Raw genomic sequence first — 26441 nt, forward strand, 5'->3', positions numbered from 1 at the left:
CCTTTCCTGAAATGTGATTTTTACGGCATACTTCAATAAAACAATTATTTAAATGAAAACTACCGGGAGTTAAGACAAAAATTGGTTTTAACTCCAAAGTGGAAACTCCAATGGGGTCCATTATAAGCTTTCTTTTGATACCAAAATCGTTTCTTAAATAAAATACCCCCGCCGCAGCAAACCTGCCGACTAAGCAAATTTCCATTTGTCTGAATTGATTTTCAGTTAAATATATTTTAATAACATTAGGTTTAACGAGTACCTAGGTTTGCTGCTACAAGGAAACTAATAAAGTGTGTTTTTGAGTAAAATATTGATAGCTTAGTACAAAATAAATAAATTTGCCAAGTTTGATCAAAATATATCCATAAACAAGCAAACTACAACATTTGACAATATTCTCCTTAAGAATAACATGTGAATTTTAAATTTAAAATTTTTTTAATTTTCTCTGTTACTAATAATCGAACAAAAATACTTTTATATACTAAATTATTTGTTTTTTTAAGCTCTTTAAAAAGGTCTAAAGAGAAGTCGGGAAATTTTGTGTTTTGAGGGTCAAAAGTGAGAAAAACCAATTTTTACCCCATAAAACCCCCCGTAAAGCCCCGTTCCCATGGTCCGATCGTGCTGGTTTGCGAACTCATTCAAGTTTATCCTGCTTTACACCTTTAAACCAAATTTCATCAAAATCGGACAAAAATTACTCAAGTTATCGCGTTCATGGACGTATATATATATATATATATAAGTCTATATATATATATATACATATATAAAAATTTGAACGAATGGTGTTTTTGGCCTCTGGGGACATCGAAATGAAAAAGTAAATCGGTCCCGGGTCTAGGTCTTACCGTGCCACCTACGGTAATAGCTACTTCCCTATAGGGAAATTCGCTAAAAAAAACTTTTTATGCGTATTTGAAAATTTTAAAATGGTTTTTCTCAAAATGACCCTTTTCCATAACAAAATTTCAAAGTCCTATGACTTTAACACGTTCGCTACTGAGCGTCGCATATATGCGACGCCGCGGTCATTGCCTCAGACCGAGGTATACATTTGAATCTTACGCATGGACCGGCTGTCACTTGGATAACAGTACACACAGATCACGGGCGAAAACCTGTAAAACAGTGATCATTTACATTGTAATACGCTACAATCGTGTTTGTAAATAATTTATTCTTATTTTTTTGTATTTTTTAAAACCTTTTGTAATGTCGCATATTTGCGACGCCCGGTCTACAGCGAAGACAATAGTGAAAACTATCGTAGTTTTCTTGAAATAGACCAAACGTCTCATGCTCATTTTTGTTTTTGTTTTGAGGTGGAAGTAAGTAAATAAAACAGAATATTAAAGAACAGTTTATAACTGAACAAATATAAAAGCTACATAGGATAATGCAGCATACATACTGCATACATACATACAGTGATGCAGAAAAGTAAAGGCAAGTTTTTCCAACTATCATTAGACGTCACCAATCATCATATCCACAGACCAAGCGACGCAGTAGTGCGTCAGGCATCTCTGTAGACCACTGCAAGGAATTCAGTGGCTTCAAATAGACCGTTATAAAGATATAAGCATTTTAATAACACTAGAACCCTGACGCAAATATGCGACGGCAGTCTATTTTAATGTGACTATCCGTCGCATATATGCGACGGCAGTCTATGGGTGGAAACCGGCCGTCGCATATGTGCGTCGCTGGTCCATGTGAATGCAAAATTTCGTACTATTGCAGTAGCAAACGTGTTAACAAAAGAAATCGTAGATGCATGGGACTTGCACCAAGTGATTCGGAATTTCATAAGGAATTCAAATATATATATATAAAACTCAAAATCTAAAATCCCTGACAAGAGGTTCCTATTTGCTTTCCACATCACATATACTGTGGGAAGGGCTGATGTATAACAAATAAAGAAAAGACATTTTTGTCTTGACTTGGAATTTTTTAATTTTTTAACATTTTCCTTGACTTGCCATGACGTTTCACACCTCCACCTGAAAAAATGTAGTAAAGTATGTATTTGTTTTTACTCATTTCAGTTGATTAAATCAAGGCCCCATTAGAAAAAAAGCTATGCTGCAGGATCCATATGACGTCACACTAGTGGATAGATTCATTGCTAGATTCACTGCCATATCCCATATGTTTTAGGTAAATAAGCTGGCAGTTCGTCAGATTGGTAAGAATTTAGTACAACTATCCACCACTGTGACGTAGTTTTGCGCTGCCCGCACTGCAGCATGGTCTGATTTTCTAGTGGGGCCTTGATTAAATCCAGTTCTTTTGTCATAGATTTAAGATACATAAATTTGTCCCTGGGACATTGGTTGACAATGCCTTCTAACTTGCCGACAACATCAGTTCTTTTCTTACAATGAAGTCAGTTGGTACAATTGTGTGTTGTGAGTCCCCAATATAGTTGCAAATAGATTAAACCAACACTTGCTTTTTTACACAATTCCCTAAAAGATCTTTCACAGGTACGGAGTAAATAATCATAGAATGTAGTTACCAAATAGCCTTCAGCTCAGTCATTACTTCTGGTCCTGCCAAACTTGATCAGCATTCTTCAATGGCTCTCATTGCATCCTGTGAAAAATTAGCATGGAAGAGAAATAATTCTTAATAAAAAAAAGCTAGGTTCACAAGACGAGTTGGCGGGTAGATTACCTGCCTCGGGTAACTTCAAATACATTACACCTTTTCCAATGTTATTTGAGGAACAGTTAGGTTTATTTCAGAACATATCAATTGTATTTGAGATCAAATATATTTTAGAAAACATCAAACGAAGTTGAGAACAGTCAGTTGTATTTGAGAAGGCATATATTTAATTTAAGAGCAGTAAATTATATTTAAGAAATGGTTAAATGTATTTGAGAACTAGTGATTTGATAATGAGAAACTCAAAATCCCACCATTAATTTGTGTATAAATTCCCTCCAGGTGGTAAATCTTGAATCTCATTCAGTAAAAACCAACACAAAATAGGCATCTTATCTATACAGTTCATGTGTTGGCTAGAAATGAAAAACACAATACTGTACCGGCATCAGTCAATGATAGTATATTTCGTACCTAGGGTCGAAAATTAGGTTTTGCTGGTTCGAGACGAAGTCGAGAACTTAAATCGATCGAGAGCTGCAAAACCATTTCAGCCAGTGGTAGGAACGCTATTTTTTCACGCTATACCCTATTACCACTATTCACCACAATAATAAAGCACACTGATAGTCAACACAACTACAACTTTTTAGGTTATGTGAAGAAATAATTTGAGGCATCAGCAAAATAAAATAAAAAGTTGCTAGGCAACCGGTGATAATAAAACAGTTTTATTGCAATATTATGGTTACTGCCTGTGTATCTAATATGAATATGCATTAATGTTTTAAGAAAGTAAGTGGGCAGCTGATTTTGTGGCCCTAGGGATGTAAAAACCTGCTCGGTCTCCAAATGACGATGACAGCTGGCATGGCCAGCAAAACGTAACTTTCAGCCACCAATTAACATTATGTAAAACATAAAAGTGCTAAAAACATCATAGTGTGGTGAAAAATAATTTTTTTATCATTTGTGAATAGGTAGCGTCACAGACTTCTGGCCCAAGGCAGTGATGTTGTGGGGTCGGACCCTGATCACTGCCACAAACATTTTATCAGTACAGTTCACCTTTGTACTGTACCGGCTCACCCCTTGTCTTGCTGGATACGTTCCTCGCTCAGATCTTAAGTCTATGTGGACGGGCAAATGCAAGGTTAAAAAAGGCCGTCAACCTCTTAAAAAACTTTCTATTGAACAGTCTGTTTTTTTACCGTCCACATGTTTCAGAATTGGTATTTGTACACACATAAAACTTATAATTGGAAATATAAAGTTTGCATAAGATTATGAAGTTGTTGTCCACTATAAAATAAAAACTATAACTTACGATGCTTATCTGTAGTTCGTGGAGTTGTTTTCTCGTAGTAAACACTTCCTCAAAAGCTCCGTCCTCTATTTTGTCAAAACTGGACACTAGGAACTCCACATATCCCTAAAAAATGGCAATACATATAGGCAATAAGCAGTAAAGAGCTTAGTTATTTAGTCACTCACGTTACTGGTGCATTCTTCAAGTACAACACGTTTGTATTTCAAATAAAGTGGTTTAACAAAGCCCACCCCTCATAATCATACAATTGCCCCCTGAATAGATAGAAGATCTATGCTCGCTACTTTTCAGTTATCTTTCAAGCCGGCTCTGCAGTTATCTCTTAAGTACATCACTAGCAACATTGTTGTTAGTGTTGCAGGTTTAATAATAATTAGTCAAATTATAGAATACAGTAGGTACCCTCATAACCGACCCCAATGAGACCAGACCTAGGTCGGATAACTCAATCAAAAGGTCGGTTAAAATGTGTAATCCCGAAAAAGATAAAACAAAATGAAGTGCTATTCACTTGGAAATATTTAATCATTATTTTGAAGTCGTATTTGGATTATTTATAAAATAAACTACACTTGTCTCCTTTTTTCGTATTGATAGAAAAGTCATAAACACAAGACACGGTTAAGTCAAATACTTTTAGTGGAATAAATTAGTTGTTGGCAAGTCAATAAAAATTCTAATTTTAATACTTTAAGTACTGTAATATTAATTGATGCTTTCAAAATCTGTTTTAATACAGTACAGAATCCTTTGTCAAAATTAAAGATACACACAGCCATTTTGTTACAAGACAGTATATTTATTTACAGCCTAATTAAACTATAAACTATCTTGACCCTGGAGTCCTTAACCCACCCCTGCCCTCCCTACAAGTTGCTTGTTTGTTTACTCTAACGATAAGATAATTTTAGATTATATTAAAAAAATAGCGGCTGTTGTCAGAAACAAATTTTTCTGGGATGAATACAAAGTAACTTAATCTTAGTCACATCCTGTGGAGATATTATAAGCGTAAGGTTACCACAACAATATAAGCAACTCAGTAGTTCTTTACATCGTTGGGTTACCATCACCAAGTATGGGAGCAGAAATGCTGAGATTCCTAGAAAGTGGTGGTAATACCAAACTGTTCTCAAAGCAAGGTCGGTTAAAACAAACTGTAATATTTTACGATCAAGGGCGGATAATGCGAAATTGGTCAAGGGGGGGGGGTCTACTTTAATATGTTTATCTATCATATGACTCATCGTAATTTACACCTCCAATAAATTGTGTGTTTTTTGTTTAAGAATCTTTGAATGTATTACTTGAACTATTATCGTAACATACAACTAAATAACAGTGCAAAGATAACAGAATATTAGCTTGAAATCAACTTACAGGTTTCCCCTTATCTCTAGGCTCACAAGGGTTGGGCTGCAAAAAATATCAAAATTAACAGTGTATGATTTACTCTGAGTTAATCTTTAAGTCCACCATCCTACAAAAGACTAGATTTGTCGATGAGCAATTACATTGCCAGTGACTGTTTTGCCTAAATATCACCTGATTGGGGTGTTTCAATTGGATTGCCTGCAATTTTGACATCCTTGATTGCTCAATTTTCCCTGTCAATACACCGAATTGCCGGCGATTCGGAGATTGCTGGGTGACACGATTGCCAGGTGTGTGGGACCGAGCAATCATCTCGAGTGATATTCTCCCCACACATGCGCTGATGTCTGACTGGCATTATCTGGTGTAGTATTATAATCTTGACAGTTTCCTTTTTTGCTGTATTTAAAACAGCTGCTAATTGATATTTAAATGTTTTATTTTTCTGTGAATTCAAGCTCCATTTTCACACTGATCAACAAACCCTTGATTTGATTGCCACATGATATCGTCTGACTGGTTGCTGGAGTCCAAAATACGTTTCGACCGGCTATATGATTGCCTGCAATTTAATTGCTCATCAATGGTTGACCGAATTGTCTAATGTATGGGGGATTTTTTACACATTTGAATAGCTGGATTATACAGTGGTAAGGACTCTCTATCTTAAAAGCTAGACTTAACAATCTTTTAAGAAACTGCTTATTTGTTGAAAACTTACATTTGGCTTACAGATAACTCCAAGTTCTTTAAGCTCATTCTGTAAAAAAATGAAGAAAATTATTTTCTTAATCCTTATATATAATACGTGAAGGCGATTTCTACAAAACACTACTCCTCCGTTAATAATGGACGGATTTTTACAAACGACGTGTCAAAATAAAATATTTTTTGTGTAGACACCCCCTTTCACCAATTCATGTAGTAAAAATCCTCGGGCTTTGCCCCACAGGCCATCAAAGTTGGAGTTTCTCCCATAAGATTAACATAAGGGAATCTAAAGATTTGATTGGAAACTTTGACCCAACTAATTTGAGAGAACGGTTGGGCGTAGAAACTTGGTAGAGAAGTACAAAGAAAGGTCTTGGTCTGTAGATGAGTTATCAAAAGAAAAACTAAACAAAATCCCTTAGGACTCTGCCCCAGAAGCCTTTAAAGATCCCTCCACAGAGTTGTTTACATTTTGGCCATGAGAATAATACTTTTAATTTAATGAAACAGCTGTTCATTTTTAAATTGTATTTCAAACAACACATATTTATTGGGAGTTGAATTCTACCAAATAAGTATTTGCAATGTTATTTTCTGATTTTAAAATTGATTTTCTTCTTTATCATGCTATGTTTTGCAATATAACGTTCCATTACGAAATCAGTGGAAAATCCTTTTATCACAGCAATTCTTATATTATTTCTTATTGAAATATCTTATATCTATTGTACGGGTTGGTGTGTGCCTTTTTCGCCACTATTGCCTACATTTTATCATATTATTCTACAAAATATCAAATATTTATGTAGAAATATCTGCTCTTATTGTGTCTAATAAAATCCAAACTTAGAAACATTGCCTAAAATGGTACCTATCTTGACAAATTATTTGCACCTGCCTATATTACGGACTTTGGCGCACTAAATTAGTAACATTATTGAAAATAACACGACATTTTGGCTGTAAAATATGGTACAAAGAGAAAATACTATTTAAGCAGCTACTGTCATGACAGAAAGGTCATACCGGTATTCCTTTTAAACTAGATCACATAATCCTTTGACTGGGACGGGTGGCGTCGTCCTGTAATCCAGCTACTAGGAAGTCACGAATTGTGGATATTTATAAGAATGCACTGTGGATGCGATACTCCCTGGTGTGGATTAACGTCCACACGAGTGAGTACTACGACTACCCGCAGTGCTATCCTGATAATTATACCAATTCATAAATACCAATGCAAAAAAAAAATAAACTGTAGGTCCCTTGGTTGCCATTCGCTGTATGGGCTATTAATTAACAGCTGTATGTAAGGAATGTCTGCCTTAGTCACTAACAAGACTTCAAGATCGTGCCACTCATCGTAAACTCATCTCCATTCATCCTTGGCTTACCTACTATGAATGGTCGCCATAAAAAAACGTATTAAAGGATTAAGGTATTTATGATATACGTTGATTAACAATATGTAAACGTCAATATATATACGTAACAGCCATTTTACACTATTTTTGGTTTTGGGAAATGTTTTATTGCTATGTCATTTGCATTATTTGTTGCCAATGAAGCCGCCAAGATCATATGAACTAGGAGGCCCCTAACAGTTCAAGAATAAAAGCCAACGTTACTTCATGTATTCCACTACACCTAACATTCCGTAGAGAGATTATATTGACAACTTTATGTTATTGATAAGGCCGAGACAACTAACTGACATCCCCCATGTCAAGGAATTCCAGCTTTATCAGTAACCCCATAGTCAATTTATCAAAACTATGCTAGAGGGTTCATTCATTCGCACAGAAGTACGATATGAACAGACGCGACGTGACGAAGGAAAATCAAACTTACACTGTAACGGATATACCTCCCTTTGAAGTTAGAACGTGTCTTCTCAACAAACATATATTTTTTCTCAAACACTGATGAAGTCGCGGAAGTGTTTAACTACAAGATCCACCAATACGATTTAAATACTATTTAAAGGTTCTACCAAAGGAAGAGATACCATATAACATACTAATAATAACTCCGATGACGTACAGGATAGGAAATATTTTAATCATTCAATGAACAACCAAATTTGGCAACTAACGCAATATTGTTATTTTTTTACACTTATTACTCTTTGAACAATGTTAAATGCTCAAAATATGTATATCTAACCCAATTCATCGCAGTTATATGAATTAACGTAAGCCTTGAAAATAACCGTCGATTTCGACGGGTTTCCCCTAGTATCATCTATGATTTGTTGAGATAACAAGCACTCACGGTAAAGTCAATATTTATAGGCTATATGTCAGCATTGTTTGGTTAGAATGTCTTTACACAGGAAATAATTCGGCTAGCCAAGTGATTGATTATAGTATTCACCTTTAAATCTGAAGGTATTGGATCCAGTAGTCATTTGTTTGTCATTCGGTTTTCAATGATGCTATGCTATATTCTACATTAGATGGTAACAAGACCATGGTTTGGACCATTCCCAAACAAAAAAACGTAAAGGTGTTGATAAACACTAAATAAAAATTACTCTAATTATATTGAAAAAAAAAACATACATTACAATTTAAACTGTATAGGAATTGTGCTATGGAGAAAATTAGAATTTATTTTTGAAAACAACTTACTTAATTGGCAACAAATCAAAAGTAAACTTACTATCCATGTTTGCCTCCTGGATTGAATAATAATAATAATAATAGGTTAAATACCTTGTATACGTCCTCAATCCAAGTCGTCTTTTAAAATAATATCTTTTAAAATATGTATATTTTAAAAGACGACTTGGATTGAGGACGTTAACCTATTATTATTAAACTTACTAATAAACCTGTACTGTACTTACAATCTTACGGCCTTCATCGGTACTCCCTTTGGATGTTGCTCCAATGTACTGGCATGGATCCTGTGATGTATTTTTTTATGATTACATTAAACAAATAAAAAACTTCATTCAACAGTTAAGTAACAGTAATAACCCTTAAGTATAAAATGCCCCCTTTATCATTCAAAAATTAGGTACCGGTACTATGTATTTACATTTTATTATTACATTCAAAACTATCCTAAGTCTACTAATAGTCAAACCTCAATAGCAACCCCAGAAAATCTTAAAAGCCAAAAAGGGCTAGTCAGTTGTTTTGTAAAGTACTCAGTAAAAATCATCAATAAACTTCGATGTCAATAGGGTTAAATCTTAAAATTCCATGTTTAAACCATACATTCATATTACATTTAGAGGAATTTGTCAGATTTTAAATCTCTGGACGAGTATTTACTTAATTGTATTTGTATTTATATATTAAGACCTGGGTTTATCATCAGTATAAAGTATGCATTGAATTTAGTTGATGTTACAGTTGATAAAGCATGTTTACAAACAATATTTTCAATAGTAAACAATTGATTCTGGTCCTCTAAAAACCAGTAAACTACCTACCTACATATGATAGTACATATCAATAATTAAAATGTACTCTGTATGTAAGTGGATTATAATATTAACTTACATCGTGTATTGCTGGTGGACAAGGATCCTGCAAATAAAAATACAAACATTCTTAACAATAAGGCTTAGCAATAATATGTCAATAATGCTTATTAAAATAATATGTTGATTACTGATTTTACAGATTAGTAATCTAAAATTTTGCTTTTGTTTAAATCATAGTTTTGTGATATAGTTCCATGTGAAAATTCAAACTTTTTACAAAGGGGATCTTAATGTTTTTACTCATTCATGGATGCTTGAAAATACGATGGACTTTCGGTTTTTTAAGTGATAGATGTTTCATACAGAAAATATTAGTTATGATGGATTTACTGTAAATTTCATGGTAAAAATGCCAAATAATGTATTTACAATTTACCCTTTATATTATAAAAATATCATATAATTAAGTTTTTATTTCAATTATATAATATTATTATCCATTATTAGTATTATTTTTATACTATTATTATTTTTAGTATTATTAGTATATATCTTGTCAATAAGGTATGAAAACCTTAAAAAAGTATTAAAAAAAAAACAAAAAAGTAAACAAAGTTTCAGTCAAACTGAGCTATGCTGGGTCTGCAGAATTGGCTATCTGTGGAACTCGTTAACCCCATGTTAAACGCCCTATCATCAAATTTGGTCGATGAGAGGAACTCACTAACTTGCTCGGTTTCGGAACGGGCTAATTCCGGAACCCGCTCTAGAGCCGGGTTAGCAAATTCTGTCCTAGTACGGAAGTCGCTAACTCGGTCCCTCGGAGAAACTCGCTAACTCCCAATCAGAAGCCTCGCATGCCGTCCAATAGGAGCCAAGCACGAAGATTGTTGGCCAGTATTGCCGAAAGTGTAGTACCTACGATCGTCTCGGTACAATAATGTCGTATCCTACGAATAATTAGGAGTAAGAGCAATGTAGTCGATTAAATAAATGTATATTCAGATGTATGATTTTTATTATTATTATTATGATTATTATTAGGGCGAAAAATCCATTGTAGTCCTATTATAGACTAACCAACACAATTAGACATCACATCTCATTGTAAATTTTGAAACTCGTTTTTTGTGTCTAGTTCATCTCCAATGACACTGATCGCTAGTGTCGACAAAATTGTATTTCTATTATTTTATAGTTAATTTGATGATTTGTTCTCTACTGTTTGGTTATATAACTAGGCGACGAGTTATTAGTTATGGTTAGAACGTTTTTTTTGGCTAAACGAGGTTTTAAATGACTGAAAACAAGAAACAAACTGTAAACAAAACATGACCTCTACATACGGTGCACCGGACAGAACTAACAATAAAATTGTCTTCAGCTGATCCATGAGATGAGAAATCTACTAAGGTAGTTTTATCTATGGTCTTATTACTTAAATATAAATAATTTATATCTCTTTCAACACTAAAATCAGGAAAATCTGTCTAGTCGTTGATTCAGAATCGTGAAATAAAATATCCCTGTCACGTTTTAATATAAGAATAATATTATATCTTCTCCTATTATTTACTAGTGGGGCTTAGGTTTACACAATATACAAACTGTTATTAAAACATGGAACATTTTTTTCTAAAAAATTCAACGAATTTTAGTATTAAGCTACTAGCTTTTACTAGTAGGCCTAGGTTTACAATGTTTGGTTTTAACTATTAGGCCTAGATTTACAGCTATTCTATAAATTGTAATGTAACATATGAGCAATTTTTACATGTAAGTTGGAAGATTCAACGACGAGCCTTTAATTTTAAGTCTATGAATTAGTTATGAATTAGTCACGGTGGTTAGTGATTAATGGTTTTGGTTTATTACTACTATTAAATTGCCAATCATCAAAGTCAAATAAAAGTCAGTTTCTTTTTAGTACACATTTTAATAACTGTTTATTTACTATTCTTTAACAATATTACCTACTTATGCTGGTACATAATTTTTTTCCAAATTACCATTAACCTTAAGACGAGCCGAATCCAAGAATATAAAAAGGAAACTTAATGATTTTATAACAACTAAAGCATTATATAATATACAAGAATTTCTTGACCCAGAGTTTAATTAAAAACCTTCTGGGACTTTAAGGGCTTTTGGATGTTTAGATTATTTTACTGCTTTCTTAATTTATTTATGATTGTTATTTGTTTTGTTGAGAATCTCTATTGCAATAGTATAAATAATGGTAAAAAATGGTAGAAATGAGTTAGAAAACAGTTTTAAGTTATAATAAAGAATCACTTTTCGACACTGTTCAATGTACTGTAAATATGTACTAAAAGAATAAAAATTGTTTGAAATGAAATGAAATATTAAAACCTGTGATATTTAATCTTCACAAATAAGTTATAGCAGAAAATATTAATCAGTGAACATAACATATACATGAAATTAGTCATTAACAACGACATCTTGATTAAATTTGTTTTCCGTGTTTGAGAACTCACGTGTATTTAGCTTAATTTCATAGTGGTTTAATTGGCACTACTATATTTACAATATGTTTCATATTCTGTTATTTTCCTATAATACTGGCATTTTTAAGATCGAAATCATCAACATTTAATTGGACGTTGTATAGTTATATACAAAAAAAAACAATTTTTATTGCCTTTTAACTACTTTAAGCTAGGTAGCTGTTAAAAGTGGATTTGATAACAAAAAACAACAACAAGTACAATAAAGATTGACACTGACATTTTGAAATACGTCTGTGTACGATTATTTCGTCGTACAAGGTTGGCAACGCTCCGTGCAGTGGGCACGGCCGGGTTAGCGACTTCCGCCGCGGGACAAAATCGAGTTAGCGGGTTCTGGAGTTAGCCAATTCCTGACTGGGAAGGATAGCCAGTTTCAGCGTTAGCCAGTTCCGACACTCGACCGAGTTAGCGAGTTCCGAAGTTAACCAATTCCTACATTTTGCTATGCTAACTTACTGTTGGAGGTTGAACAACTGTCGGGTGCGTTGGACGAACCACTCTTGGTAGCGGCGGTTGAACAATTGTTGGTGGCGGTGGTCGAACAATTGTTGGTGGCGGTGGTCGAACAATTGTTGGGAGCGGCGGTTGAACAATTGTTGGTGGTGGCGGTTGAACAATTGTTGGTGGCGGTGGTCGAACAATTGTTGGGAGCGGCGGTTGAACAATTGTTGGTGGTGGCGGTTGAACAATTGTTGGTGGTGGCGGTGGATGAACCACTGTCGGTGGTGGCGGTTGAACAATTGTCGGTGGCGGCGGTCGAACGATTGTCGGTGGTGGTGGATGAACCACTGGTGGTGGTGGTGGTTGAACAATTGTTGGTGGGGAAGGTTGAACAATTGTCGGTGGTGGTGGTTCAACAATTGTCGGTGGCTGCGGACGAACAATTGTCGGTGGTGGCGTTTGAACAATTGTAGGTGGCGGTGGTTCAACAATTGTCGGTAGCTGTGGTCGAACAATTGTCGGTGGCGGTGGTCGAACAATTGTCGGTGCTGGCGGTTGAACAATTGTCGGTGGCGGTGGTCGAACAATTGGCGGTGGCGGTGGTCGAACAATTGTTGGTGGCGGCGGTTGAACAATTGTTGGATGAACCACTGTCGGTGGTGGCGGTTCAACAATTGCCGGTGGCGGTGGTCGAACAATTGTCGGTGGTGGCGGTTGAACAATTGTCGGTGGCGGTGGTTGAACAATTGTCGGTGGCGGTGGTTGAACAATTGTCGGTGGTGGCGGTTGAACAATTGTCGGTGGCGGTGGTCGAACAATTGTCGGTGGTGGCGGTTGAACAATTGTAGGTGGCGGTGGTTCAACAATTGTCGGTGGCTGCGGTCGAACAATTGTCGGTGGTGGCGGTTGAACAATTGTCGGTGGCGGTGGTTGAACAATTGTTGGTGGTGGCGGTTTAACAATTGTCGGTGGCGGTGGTCGAACAATTGTTGGTGGTGGCGGTTGAACAATTGTAGGTGGCGGTGGTCGAACTATTGTTGGTGGTGGTGGTTGAACAATTGTTGGTGGCGGCGGTTGAACAATTGGCGGTGGCGGCGGTTGAACAATTGGCGGTGGCGGTGGTCGAACAATTGTTGGTGGCGGCGGTTGAACAATTGTCGGTGGCGGCGGTTGAACAATTGTTGGATGAACCACTGTCGGTGGTGGTGGTTGAACAATTGTCGGTGGTGGCGGGTCAACAATTGTCGGTGGCGGTGGTCGAACAATTGTCGGTGGTGGCGGTTGAACAATTGTAGGTGGCGGTGGTCGAACTATTGTTGGTGGTGGTGGTTCAACAATTGTTGGTGGCGGCGGTCGAACAATTGGCGGTGGCGGTGGTCGAACAATTGTTGGTGGCGGAGGTTGAACAATTGTTGGATGAACCACTGTTGGTGGTGGTGGTTCAACAATTGTCGGAGGCGGCGGTTGAACAATTGTAGGTGGCGGTGGTCGAACAATTGGCGGTGGAGGTGGTTGAACAATTGTTGGTGGCGGCGGCGGATGAACCACGCTCGGTGGCGGCGGTTGAACAATTGTGGGTGGCATTGGTCGAACAATTGGCGGTGGCGGTGGTTCAACAATTGTCGGTGGTGGTGGCGGTGGCGGTGGTTCAACAATTGTCGGTGGTGGTGGCAGTGGCGGTGGTTCAACAATTGTCGGTGGTGGTGGCGGTGGTTCAACAATTGTCGGTGGCGTTGGTTCAAAAATTGTCGGTGGCGGCGGTCGAACAATTGTAGGTGGCGGTGGTTGAACAATTGTTGGTGGCGGTGGTTCTGGCCTAACTGTTGGTGTCCATGGCTCTTCTTCCTGCAATACATTTCATTATAAAGTGATTATTTTTGATTCTCAAAGAGGAGAATAATTATTATAAAACCTACTTTTACGCTTTGCACTTGCTTAAGGCCTAATCATCTGCATTCGGCAATGAATATGTGTGAAGTAATGAATCTTAATACGCTATATGAAACTTTGTCGGTTGAACTCCTCCGCCATATTTGAATCGATTTTATCCATTGACGTCTCATTGGAAAGAGCGTGTCGCGTAGATTTGCAAACTGACCTTACATTTTTGAAAAAGTCCCTAGGGCTCTGGCCCAGTGGTTGTTAAAGTTCCCATGTTATCCTTATGAAGAACATAATTGTTTACATTTTGATCAGCTTTATAATTTAATTGCTGTTATTTATTTCTCAATTCAATGAACCGCATTGGGTACATTTACTGATTATGTTGAACCAACAGTTCTTAGCAATGTGGTAATGCAATGACCTTTTGATTTGGAACCCACCTAGCTGTAGCATCACCGATCTAAAAAAATTGGTTCCTCATACGAGAAGGACTTCTTCTGTAATTGACAACTCTATATGCTGAAACCCTATTTGCAACTATAGAAACTGTTATCCAAGTGGAGGACACACAGGCTTGGAGTTACCATAATTGTTTAAATTTGTTGTTAAATTTCAATTTAAATTTAAATATTTACTATTTTAATTTACAATCATACATATTACAAAACTACAAAACTTATACTTTACTTCTTTGCAATTGCTCGATTTCGAGCAACGTGTTTACTAGTATGTATTAATACTTGAACTGAGCAATGAAGTAAGTAGCTTACCTATATCTTAAACTATATTAGTTTGGGAATGGAACAGAATTCAGAACCTCTTTAATCTATAACAATAGCTTAGTATGAAATAAATAAATCTGCCAAGTTTGATAAAAATATATCCATAAACAAGCCAACTACAACATTTTACAATAGTCTCCATAAGAATAACATGGGAATTTTAAATTAAAAATTTTTTTTGAATTTTATCCGTAACCAATCACCGTACGAAAACACTTTGATATATTAAATTATTTGTTTTTTTAATCTCTTTAAAAAGGTCTGGAGAAAAATGTATACATTTTGTATTTTAAGGGTAAAAAATGAGAAAACCCCATAAAACCCTGAACAAATATATTTGTATATATATATATATATATTTTTAAACCCTGTTCCCATGGTCCAATCATGCTGGTTCGCAAACTCATTCAAGTTTATCCTGTCTTACACCTTCAAATAAGTTAAGATTGCAGATAAGTCCTGAAATAGTTACTATTATACTGTTGATTCATGATTTAACAGCGTGCTTCAGATACTTCCAATCTTAATAATCAATAACTCAAAAGAAAGCTGGTATATTGCTGAAGGTTTCTAGACCGAAACATAGCGAATTTTTCAATTGGAACTGGTGTTACGGTCAGGCAGTTATTGATTGTATTTTTATTAGTGTTATAATGGATAACAGCCCAAAGCCCAGAATTGGGTATTGCCGTTAATATTGGCAATCGTGTCGCAACTCCGCTTGCCAGCATTGTCTTGCAATTTATTTGGGGTTTTGTTGAGTGTCACAAAGTATTGAGTGCATCGATTGCTACATCACGTTAGGTTGTTTTGGATCGTGGCATGGAATGCATGGCCTGATTGTTTTGCTGACATGAGGTGTCATCATTCTGTGTGACGTGTAGGACCACCGAACCTGGGGTAGTCAATCAGAGTCGAGCTCGAGGTGTCGGTGGGTCGCGGTTATGAGCTCCCTTTCCCTTAATAATAATAATAATAAGTCAACATCCTCTCCAAAAACGACAACATGCTCATTAAAGCTAGCCAATGACCAGCGCTTGTTGTCCCTATCAATGTGTCCGCATCTCCAGATGCTTGTTCCAAGATATGATTTATGATATCGTCTTCCTTGTTATCATGGAAATAAGTCTATCCTAGTTATTAGGGTTGGCTAGGAGTTTTCTTTCGTTGTGGTTGGGGTCAGAGTTTCATCAAAGAGAAATACAGAAGTAAATTTCATCGCCCTTTTCAATCGTTTGGAAACTTTTTATTCCACCTTGCGGATGTTCTAGGTAACCGTCAAAAACTTGTCTAAGCTCCATATTTGGTTTTAATGTAGTCAATGTATCTGTTACATATTTTAGAGAAAGGTTGATGCTGTGGCCATAAACGTTTGTGATAAATAATTGATTTAACCAATAAATATTAACATATTTTATTGCAAGCATAGATGGCAAAACTTTACGTAAAAGAAGCAAAATTAAACAAACTGTTGTTAAAGCACTTCTGGTCAAAGTTAAGTTCTGGGTTAAAGTTAAGGGACTGCTTAAGCAATTTCTGCTCCAAGGTGCTCCAAACCTGGTTACGCCGCTGAATTGGTGTTGAGTATATCCACCACTTAACTTAACATGACCTTTTCATCAAAACTATAAAAAAAATTTTGAACATACTCACAGTAGCAATTATTTCGCCATGTTCTTCCTTATTCTGTAAAATTAAAGATTAATGTAATTAATTGTAAACCTGTTAAACTTTTATTTTCTATATAATATAAATCTACAAAAAAAAATTCCTAATAGATTGATTGTTTGCACAAAGTATCGAGTTTTTGTGTGCATACAAATTGAGTTTTTGTGTGCATAAAAACATTAAGAAGGCCCTACTTTTTACCTCAGAAACCCGTCATCGGCCGCTGCCAACCTGTCACGTCATCACAGCCGATGTTGAACTATCAAGGATCTACTGTATCATATAAATCTACTCGTGACTGAAAACTTGAAATGTAGTATTAGGCCTAGTAAATATTTTTTGGACATAAATTGCACTTTTTGCAACATAATCATAGAAATAAATGTAATCATGATCTGAATGATTCATAATTAATTGAGGGTTGATCTGTGATATCAAGAATACTTTAAATGTTTATCATGTATTTGTTTTTGTAAACTTAAATAGAAATATTTAGATGTTAATAATGTTTACTTTTACTACTTCTATCTAACCACTACTTTATGATAATTAATTCCAAATGGAATAATAACCATTTCATATTTTACTTACATAGTCATCCATACATATCCAATTTCCCTGAAAAAAACCAATCAAAATGCAGTTAAGAGTCAAATTACACACTATAGTAGAAAATAAGTTAAAAACAATAATTAATCATATTTCTAACATTTGAATTTAAGTTACCTTGTGAATAGAAAATACCCCCGCTGCAGCAAACCTGCAGACTAAGGAAATTTCCATTTGTCTGATTGGATTTACACTCAAATGTCTTCTAAAAAAATTTCACATTTATTCCCTATTCAAAAAGAATTAGTTTAACAAGACATTAGGTTTGCTGCAACAGGGAGGGTAAACAAACATATTTGTTGTAAACTGATAATAGTTTAGTAAGAAATTAACATATTTTCCAAATTCGATCAAAATATCTTCTCAAACAAGCAAACTACAACAGTTGACTTATTCTCCTTAAAAATAACATGGAAATTTAAAATTTAAAAATTTTTTGGAATCTTCTCCGTAACCGTTAGGCGCATAATAACGCTTCAATATACTAAATGATTTATTATTTTAAGCTCTATAAAATGGTTTGGAAAGAAAATGTGAAATTTCATGTTTTTAGGGTCAAAAATTAGAAATACCTAATTTTACCCCATAAGGCACATTGAAGCGAGGCGAGGTGCAGGCGGGAGCGAAGACTTTTTCTTGTCACCGCACATTGAAGCGAGGCGGGACAGAGGTTTCCTAGCTTTGGTCGTACTTTCGGAAGTATAGGAAGATTTTTTGACATTTACTGATTCTAATTGTTAGTTAAATAACTTAGTTTTACTCTATTCGCTATCCGAAAAACGTTTTTTTTGGGGAAATGTGATAACGGTAGATGAAAAAAGATTAAGTCGTGGAGATTATGTTACCGGTCTGGCAGTTCAGTAGTTAAAACATAATCTTTTAGACATTAGACATTATTTATTTGCACATAACATTCTTTTAGATATGTGATAACATATAGAACAGGTGCATTGTCAAAATTGAGTCTAGACTAGAAAAATACAAAGTACAAAGTAACAGGAAAAAAATACCTAGCCAAATAATATTAATACAGTACGTTAGTTAAGAAAATTAAAAACAAAAAATTAACTCAAGGGATGGTTATAAAATTCTTCTATTTTATAAAACGCACGTTCAAGGAGTCCATTTTTCTATGTTTCTTGAAACTTGTTTGAACTCATTATTTTATAATATACCGGTAGTTTATTATACATTTTTAAACCTGCATACAAAGGACTTTTTTCAAATAAGGTCAAACGGTGATTTGGTAATCTGAAAATTGTTTCGTTTCTTGTACTATAGTTGTGTGTGAATTTGAATGAATCCGGGAGGTTATTTTTTATATTGTGTATGTAGTTTAATAATTCAAATATGTATAGTCCTGTGAGTGTTTGGATTTTTAAATTTTAAAAATGTAATTTACAAGGACTTCTGGGGTGGGAATTATGTCATAATTCGGACGATTCTTTTCTGAAGTCTGAAAAAGTTTTTGCATCAGTTGCCTGTCCCCAAAAAATCACACCATACCTCAAGATGGATTCTACATATGCATGATAAGCCATTTTAAGTACTTCAATGGTGACACATTCTCTCAAGTGGACAAAGACAGATGATGCAGATCTAATTTTTTTCTTTATAACATCTAGATGCACCTTCCAGTTAATATTTTCATCTAGATGAATGCCTAGGAATTTATTTGAATGGACTAAATTGGAAAAACGATTTAATTCTCTTTCATTTCTGGCTGAAAATTTGATAATTTGGGTTTTATCCACATTAAGTTTAAGGCCATTTATTTTAAACCAATTTTCCATTTCTTTCATAACTTCTGTGAGAGATGTAAGAAGCTCTTCTCTACTATTTTCTTTAATGATTGCAGTAGTATCGTCAGCAAACAGAATCAAATCTCTATTAATAGCTTTAGGGAGGTCATTTATGTAGATTAAAAAGAAAAGGGGACCTAAAATGGAGCCTTGAGGCACCCCAAGCTTTAGGTATACATTTCCAATGTGAGAAATGCCTGGTTCCTCCATCAGAAATTACAGTTCTTTGTTTCCGATCTGAAAGGTATGATCTAATTAGGGAAAGACAACTTCCTGAAATTCCATAGTCATGTAGTTTTTGAAGCAAAAGCGAATGATCGACACAATCAAAGGCCTTGGATAGATCACAGAAGACACCAGCTGCATTCCCTGACCCATCCAAAGCCTCCGATACCTCATTAATAAAGTGTACAAGAGCTGTATTTGTTCCAAGGTTTTTCCTGAAACCAAATTGATTTTGATAAAACAGATTATTATGTTCAAAGAAACAAACTAATTGGTTATTTATAACTTTATCAAAGACTTTTGAAAAATTGCTTAAAACTGATATTGGACGGTAATTGTTGATATCTGACCTAGAGCCTTTTTTGAAAATTTGAGTTATTTGTGAGTATTTAAGTTTGTCTTGGAAGATTCCATTTGTTAAACACTGATTTATGATAATAGATAAGGGTTCAGAAATTAAATTTACAGCAGCTTTAATTAACTTGATTGGTACTTCATTCCAACCCACAGAAGTTTTGTTTTTTAGGGAAAGAATAATTTTTTTATTGTGATCAAGAAAAAGTAAATTCAAAACGACAATAAACTTGCTGCAGCAAACCTGCAGACTAAGCAAATTTCCATTTGCCTGATTTAACTTTCACTTAAATTTATTTAAATAAACGAGTACCTAAGTTTGCTGAGGGTCATTAAGTGTATATTTTAGTAAAATATTAATAGCTTGATATAAAATAAATAAGTTTGCTAAGTTTGTTTGGAATGTATAAACAGGCAAACTACAATAGTTTCCTTATTCTCCGTAAGAATAAGATTAGAATTATAAATTAAATATTTTTTTTAAATTAAGCTCTTTGAAATGGATTAGGAAGATATTAGAACATTTTATGTTTTGAGAGTTAAAAATTGAAAAAAAACCTTTTTTTACCCTACAAAGCCATCCATATAACCCTGTTTCCATGGTCTGATCATGATGGTTCAAATGAAAGTACAGTATGTTTACACATTTGTACCAAATTGCACCAAAGTCGGATGATTTTGCTTGAGTTATCATGCTAACGGATGTATACAAATATGAATATGTTAACGGACACATATATGTATATGAATTTGAAAGGATGATGTTTTTGACCTCTTTGGATTTTGAAACAAGAAAGTAAATTGGTCCCGGGTCCAGGTCTGACCATGAGAAATATGCTAAACAACATACTGTAATTTTTGGATTGGATATGATATTTTGGATGTGCTTAAGGTAAGATAAAAAATAATTTAAACATGTTAACTGTTAAAAGCTTAGAGCTATGAAGCAACTACTTCTACTTATTGCGGGTGCCCCTCTATACGGAGGAAGCGTACTTAGCATTGGAAATTCAAGGAGTCTTTGAACAGCTGTCATTTTGACTCGGCTGTCCATTTGAATTTGGGTTTGCGGCATTGTATTTTACTACTATTAATTTGATACGTATGTCAACCTAAACTTACATTTTATTTATGATTTTCTTCTGATTCCTAATAGGGCCTCCCCCCTAAGGAGGTAGCATATTACCGAATAATGCATTAAAATGATTTTTATTATTATTATTTTATGCCCAGTAACTTTGCGTTAAGTTTTGTAGCTATATCTTTAACATTTGTTTTTTATTTAACTGTCCCGGGACGTTTTTCCACCCTGTATAAATTTTAGAGTATAAACTATTATTAGGACATTTGTGTCGTACACTTTTATTAATACGATCCATATTCAGTTTCTTATTCTTCCTCCTATGATATGAAAAGGTTTGTAATGTAATACTGTACTCACATCGGGATATGTGCCTGGGGTAGGTCCAACATATGTCTGTTCTCCGTCCACACTTTCATCCTAAAATGCAAAAAAGTTGGATCAAATGAATTCAGATTATGATTAATTATTTCAGGATAAACAAAGACACCTTATCTTATCCTGAACGATGAATTGTGGTTTTACATACTTCACACAGATAAATATAGAACTATTGTTGTCGTATTCTATTTGAAATGCCATACATGTTTTCATAATCCTCAGAGTTGTTTAGATAGAGTTGGACTTAGATGCCCGACTAATTAAATAATTATTTTGTTGATTCAGTTAGGGAGCTGGAAAACAGCATTGATGTCGTTAATAAATCCTCATGACATTTTGTCTTTTAATTGGAGAGAAGTATCATCAGATGACATAGTTAAAATAGTTTCTAAGCTTTCAAACTCAAAAACCATGGATTTTTATTGGCTGTCAAATTATGTTCTAAAACGGACTATACATTTAATCTAATTTAATTTAAGTGAACCACTGGCTTTTTGTGCAAACAAATCCTTAAAGACTGACAGTTTTCCTGAGTTTCTAAAAATAAAAATTTCAAAGGTGATACAAGTCTTCAAGAAAGGGAATACTTTTTTCTTAAAATCATAGACCAATATCTATTGCCCCAATCTTATAAAAAATCATTGAATCGGTGGTTTATGAACTATTAAATATGAGCACTTTGTAAACAAAAATATATTGACAATTTTGGATTCTGGGAAGGAAAGTCAAACTTCTGCAGCTCTAAAAGTCATTAATAAAACAATAAATGCTTTTGAGAACAAAGAAATTGTTTCTCTCACATTGTTCGACCTCACAAAAGCTTTTCATTGTGTTCCTCATAACATTTTGTTTAGTAAACTCAAATTTTATGGCATGGAGGATGCTCAGTTAGGTTTTGTTCATTCATACTTAAGTAATAGAAAGCAGTACGTTTTTAGTTGGTGGGATGCAATCTGGCTTAAGTTTTAAGAGAGGTGGTCTCTGGCGTTCCACAGGGCAAAGTCCTCGGACCATTTCTATTTCTAATGTGTTTTAATGATTTGCCTCGAAATGTTGGGGTTGACTCTGCATCATATGCAGACGATACTACCCTAATCGCCACTCTTAACGACATTCATACTCTAAATACAATGACCAATGAAGCCATAAACGAAACCTAGCTTCTGTTTGGTTTTCAACGAACAAGCTTAAATGTATTCAGGATAAAACGCAAAATATTATAATTATTGGCCTACCCCCCCCTGAATCCACGCTTGTGTATAAAAAGAAAGTACTGTAAGTACTGACTTTCAAACTAGACTGAATTCTAAACTTAAACTTACATTAATGTTGAAAGTCTGGTCGGTTCTCTCAAACTCAGGTGTTCCTGTTATTACCTAAAAAAACATAAAATTTTCAAATATATATATTTTTTTCAAAATATTTAATGCATTTGACAAATATATATCTACGGACGGGGGTCTTGTAGTCAGTTGAAACCTATAAGTAGTCCTGACGGACCGAGCCATGGCTTGGTATAGTTCTTTTAATTTAAAAAACCAATATAAAGGAATCTCACTTTTTATTTACAACTAATTTTGGCTTTTATTATTTAAGTTTCGGTGGAATTTCAATTCGTTATAATGAAAATCTTAACCTGGTATTTTGGTAATCCACAACACATTATTTATTTTACAGTCGCTGGTGAAAATCATTCATTTATCTAATATTTATTTAATAGCCTATACTTGCATAAACATTGTTTTGACAGTTTGTTTCAATCATTAAATTAACTGTTACCTACCTGTTAAATGTGACGACAGGTTTCGTGAAGACATAGACATCACATGCCAGGTCACACATGACAGTACATCAGGTCAATCCTCGTAAAACGATTCGTTAAGTATACTTAAAAGTCTTTACCTAACACAAAACACATTATTTACAAAGTATTTACAGCCATGAAGCTACAAAGTATTGAGCCGGCAGCGACTGAAAGCGTGCACACATCGCGATGGTTTCTGTCTGTAATTATGATGTGTTTTGTATTTAGTAAAAACTTTAAGTATACTTAACAAGTCGTTCTACGAGGATTGACCTGATGAAATGACTGTCATCACGAAAACAGTCGTCATAACAAGAATCAAAGGATATTGGAACAGTTTATTTAATAATTTAAATTTTCAATATCCAGTAGTAGGAAAATGAACTACTGCATGAAGTTTGTTTCAATTAATACAGTAGATTAAAAATTGTTATTAAACTTATAATTTATATATATAATAAATATAATATAATATACATAGCATAGCCCGGGCTGCTCTGAAAATGTTTGAGGATTAGCGTGGTCATGAGGCTGAAGTTTTTGGAAGATGGCTATTTTATATGGGTGAAAGTGAAGGAGTGCAAAATTCGTCGAATAGAGCGATCAGACATGCCAAGAGCAGCAGCTTGTCTATTCACCGGGCGATGTGGGCTCGTTAGCACAGCTTATCGCACTCACTCCACATTCTCAGGCGTCCTCACTGACCTTGGACGGCCTGTAGGCCTACGTTTTGCAGTTGATCCTGTAGATCTAAAGGTATCCACCCACAATTTGATGGTGTTTCAGGATGGGATAGGTTCCCCACGAGCCACATTAAAATGCCTACGAAACTTACGTTGTGTATCAACAACTGAATCACCACTTTTAAAATACGCCTTAACGACAAACGCGCGATGTATACCGGTCCACTGCTCCATGGCAACTGACATTGAAATGGGGTCACTTGGCCTTGAGAATGAGCCGCTCCCTACCACCCCCCTCCACTCGGCTGCCGGACTGTACGAAAACCGTCAGATATTTCTGCCGCTCCCTGTATAATTGAATAAAAATGTATTTCACTGCTAAACCAAAGTTTGCTATCAATGCCTCAATACTTCAGGGATTAAGTTTGGTAGGAGAGAGCCAAGTAAAATAATCAGTATTTGATCAGAACTATTTTCGCCTAAATTGAGTAATCTTTGGTGGAATCTTTACTCATAAGTAACAACCTATGTTTTTCCCTTTGTACTGTATAAATTGTAACTTGCTAGTATACTGTGGATGGCTTGTTATAAACACATGTTACTAGTCTTTTGTTTACTATTCCCTTGTAATTTTATTTAACCAACATAGTTCTTTGGCAAACCACGATGCCAATGTTAATTTTATAGCGAATTTCCCATATAGGAAATAAGTTATTCCCCTAGAACTCATGGTAAGACCTGGAGCCTTTTTCATAATAAACTACAAACTAATATTATCAGTAAACCAGCTGATTGCCCAATGAAAACCTAATGTAAATTACAAGTAAGAGCTAGTAACTGGTAGTTTATTATGAAACAGGACCCTGGAACCAGGGACCGATTTACTTTTTCGTTTTAAGGTCCCAAAACAACTGTTTTTTTATATTAGCAAATTTCCCCTATAGGGAATAAGCTATTACTGTAGTATGGTAAGACCTGGACCCGGGACCGATTTACTTTTTCGTTTTGAGGTCCCTGGAGACCAAAAACACCATCCGTTCAAATTCATATATACAGTGTGTAAATTAAGTATTGAAACAAATCTGTGTTTTTAACACGTTCACTGCTAATGACGCACTTGTGCGTCATAAGTATATTAGCAGATATATAATACATGATGTATATAATTACATAATATATTTTAATCCACAATTTATAGTTTAAAATTTATTTAATTAAAGATATATTGTCACTCAATTAACATGATCATGTTAATGTTTATGTTTTTTAGCCATTTATAAAAGTATTACATATCATTAGCAGTGAATGTGTTAAAACCGAAATAGATAGAAATATTCTGTTTGTGGCAATAATTGTTAGCAAAGGTTCCGCAATTTTTTACATCAAAAATATTTTTTTACCCCCCTAACAGGGAAGAGGGTAGGCGGTGACTTATTTTTTTCAAATAATAACCCCTATTGAGTGACCCCTCATTTTGAAGGGTTTGTCAAAAGAAACACAATGACGGAAATCAGAGGTGAATATCTCACCTCTAGGCAAAATGGCGGATATTCCAATACCCCTGACGCAGCAAACCTGCAGACTAAGCGAATTTCCATTTGACTGATTGGTTTTACACTGAAATGTCACTACTTAAAAATATAACATTTATTCCCGATTTAAATAGAATTAGTTAAACAAGTACTTAGGTTTGCTGCATCAGGGAGGGTAAAACTGTTTTTTTTTTGTAAAATGTTAATAGTTAGTAAGAAATAAAAACATTTTCCAAATTTGACCAAAATATGTTCATTAACAAGCAAACTACAACAGTTTACTTATTCTCCATAAGAATAACATTGGAATTTTAAATTTAAAATTTTTGGAATTTTCTCCATAATCATTAGGCGCATAATAACGCTTCAATGTACTAAATTATTTGTTTTTTAAGCTCTACAAAATGGTTTGGAAAGAAATTGCTAAATTTAATGTTTTTTGGGTCAAGAATGGGAAAAACCTATTTTTACCCCATAAAACCCCCCATAAACCCCCGTTCCCTTGGTCCGATCATGCTGGATCGCGAACTCGTTTGAATAAACGTAGGTTAACACGTTTGTACCAAATTTCATCAAAATCGGATCATTTTTGCTCGAGTTATCGTGCTAACGGACACATATATAAATAAAAATATATAAATATATATATGAGTGAAAATTAAAAAACTTACGTTTTCATGTCCCTGGCCTTTTACTTCATAGATACTGAATTTGTAGTTTTATGTGTTTTAATATTTTTTGGACGGGGGCAACATGTTACACACATTTATTTGGTTTTAAATAGGTTCTAGGTATTAGCGAATTTCCCTATAGGGAAGTAGCTATTACCGTAGGTGGCACGGTAAGACCTAGACCCGGGACCGATTTACTTTTTCATTTTGATGTCCCCAGAGGCCAAAAACACCATTCGTTCAAATTTTTATATATGTATATATATATATATATAGACATATATATATAAATATACGTCCGTGAACGCGATAACTTGAGTAATTTTTGTCCGATTTTGATGAAACTTGGTTTAAAGGTGTAAAGCGGAATAAACTTGAATGAGTTCGCGAACCAGCACGATCGGACCATGGGAACGGGGCTTTACGGGGGGTTTTATGGGGTAAAAATTGGTTTTTCTCACTTTTGACCCTCAAAACACAAAATTTCCCGATTTCTCTTTAGACCTTTTTA

At 34.8% G+C, this 26441-nt stretch overlaps 1 protein-coding gene across 2 annotated transcripts in view; it reads right to left on the reverse strand.

The window, feature by feature from the left end:
• Window positions 1–1944: 1944 nt before the first annotated feature.
• LOC128988715 (uncharacterized) overlaps window positions 1945–26441 on the reverse strand; it is a 104673-nt gene continuing 80176 nt past the window's right edge. For both annotated transcript variants that reach the window (XM_054410286.1, XM_054410288.1), the window contains exons 17-28: window positions 22563–22616; window positions 21220–21279; window positions 17380–17406; window positions 16774–16806; window positions 12470–14299; window positions 9556–9582; window positions 8892–8951; window positions 6051–6089; window positions 5336–5371; window positions 3953–4057; window positions 2534–2610; window positions 1945–2015 (exon numbers count right to left, since the gene is read on the reverse strand). In XM_054410286.1, coding sequence (XP_054266261.1) covers window positions 2581–2610; window positions 3953–4057; window positions 5336–5371; window positions 6051–6089; window positions 8892–8951; window positions 9556–9582; window positions 12470–14299; window positions 16774–16806; window positions 17380–17406; window positions 21220–21279; window positions 22563–22616 — 2301 coding nt within the window. In that variant the 3' untranslated portion in view covers window positions 1945–2015; window positions 2534–2580. The remainder of the gene's footprint in view (window positions 2016–2533; window positions 2611–3952; window positions 4058–5335; window positions 5372–6050; window positions 6090–8891; window positions 8952–9555; window positions 9583–12469; window positions 14300–16773; window positions 16807–17379; window positions 17407–21219; window positions 21280–22562; window positions 22617–26441) is intronic.

The sequence above is a fragment of the Macrosteles quadrilineatus genome, unplaced genomic scaffold (assembly GCF_028750875.1).
Source record: "Macrosteles quadrilineatus isolate MER2022 unplaced genomic scaffold, UCM_ALF_1.0 Scaffold_3__2_contigs__length_128488019, whole genome shotgun sequence".
Classification (NCBI taxonomy): Eukaryota; Metazoa; Arthropoda; class Insecta; order Hemiptera; family Cicadellidae; genus Macrosteles; species Macrosteles quadrilineatus.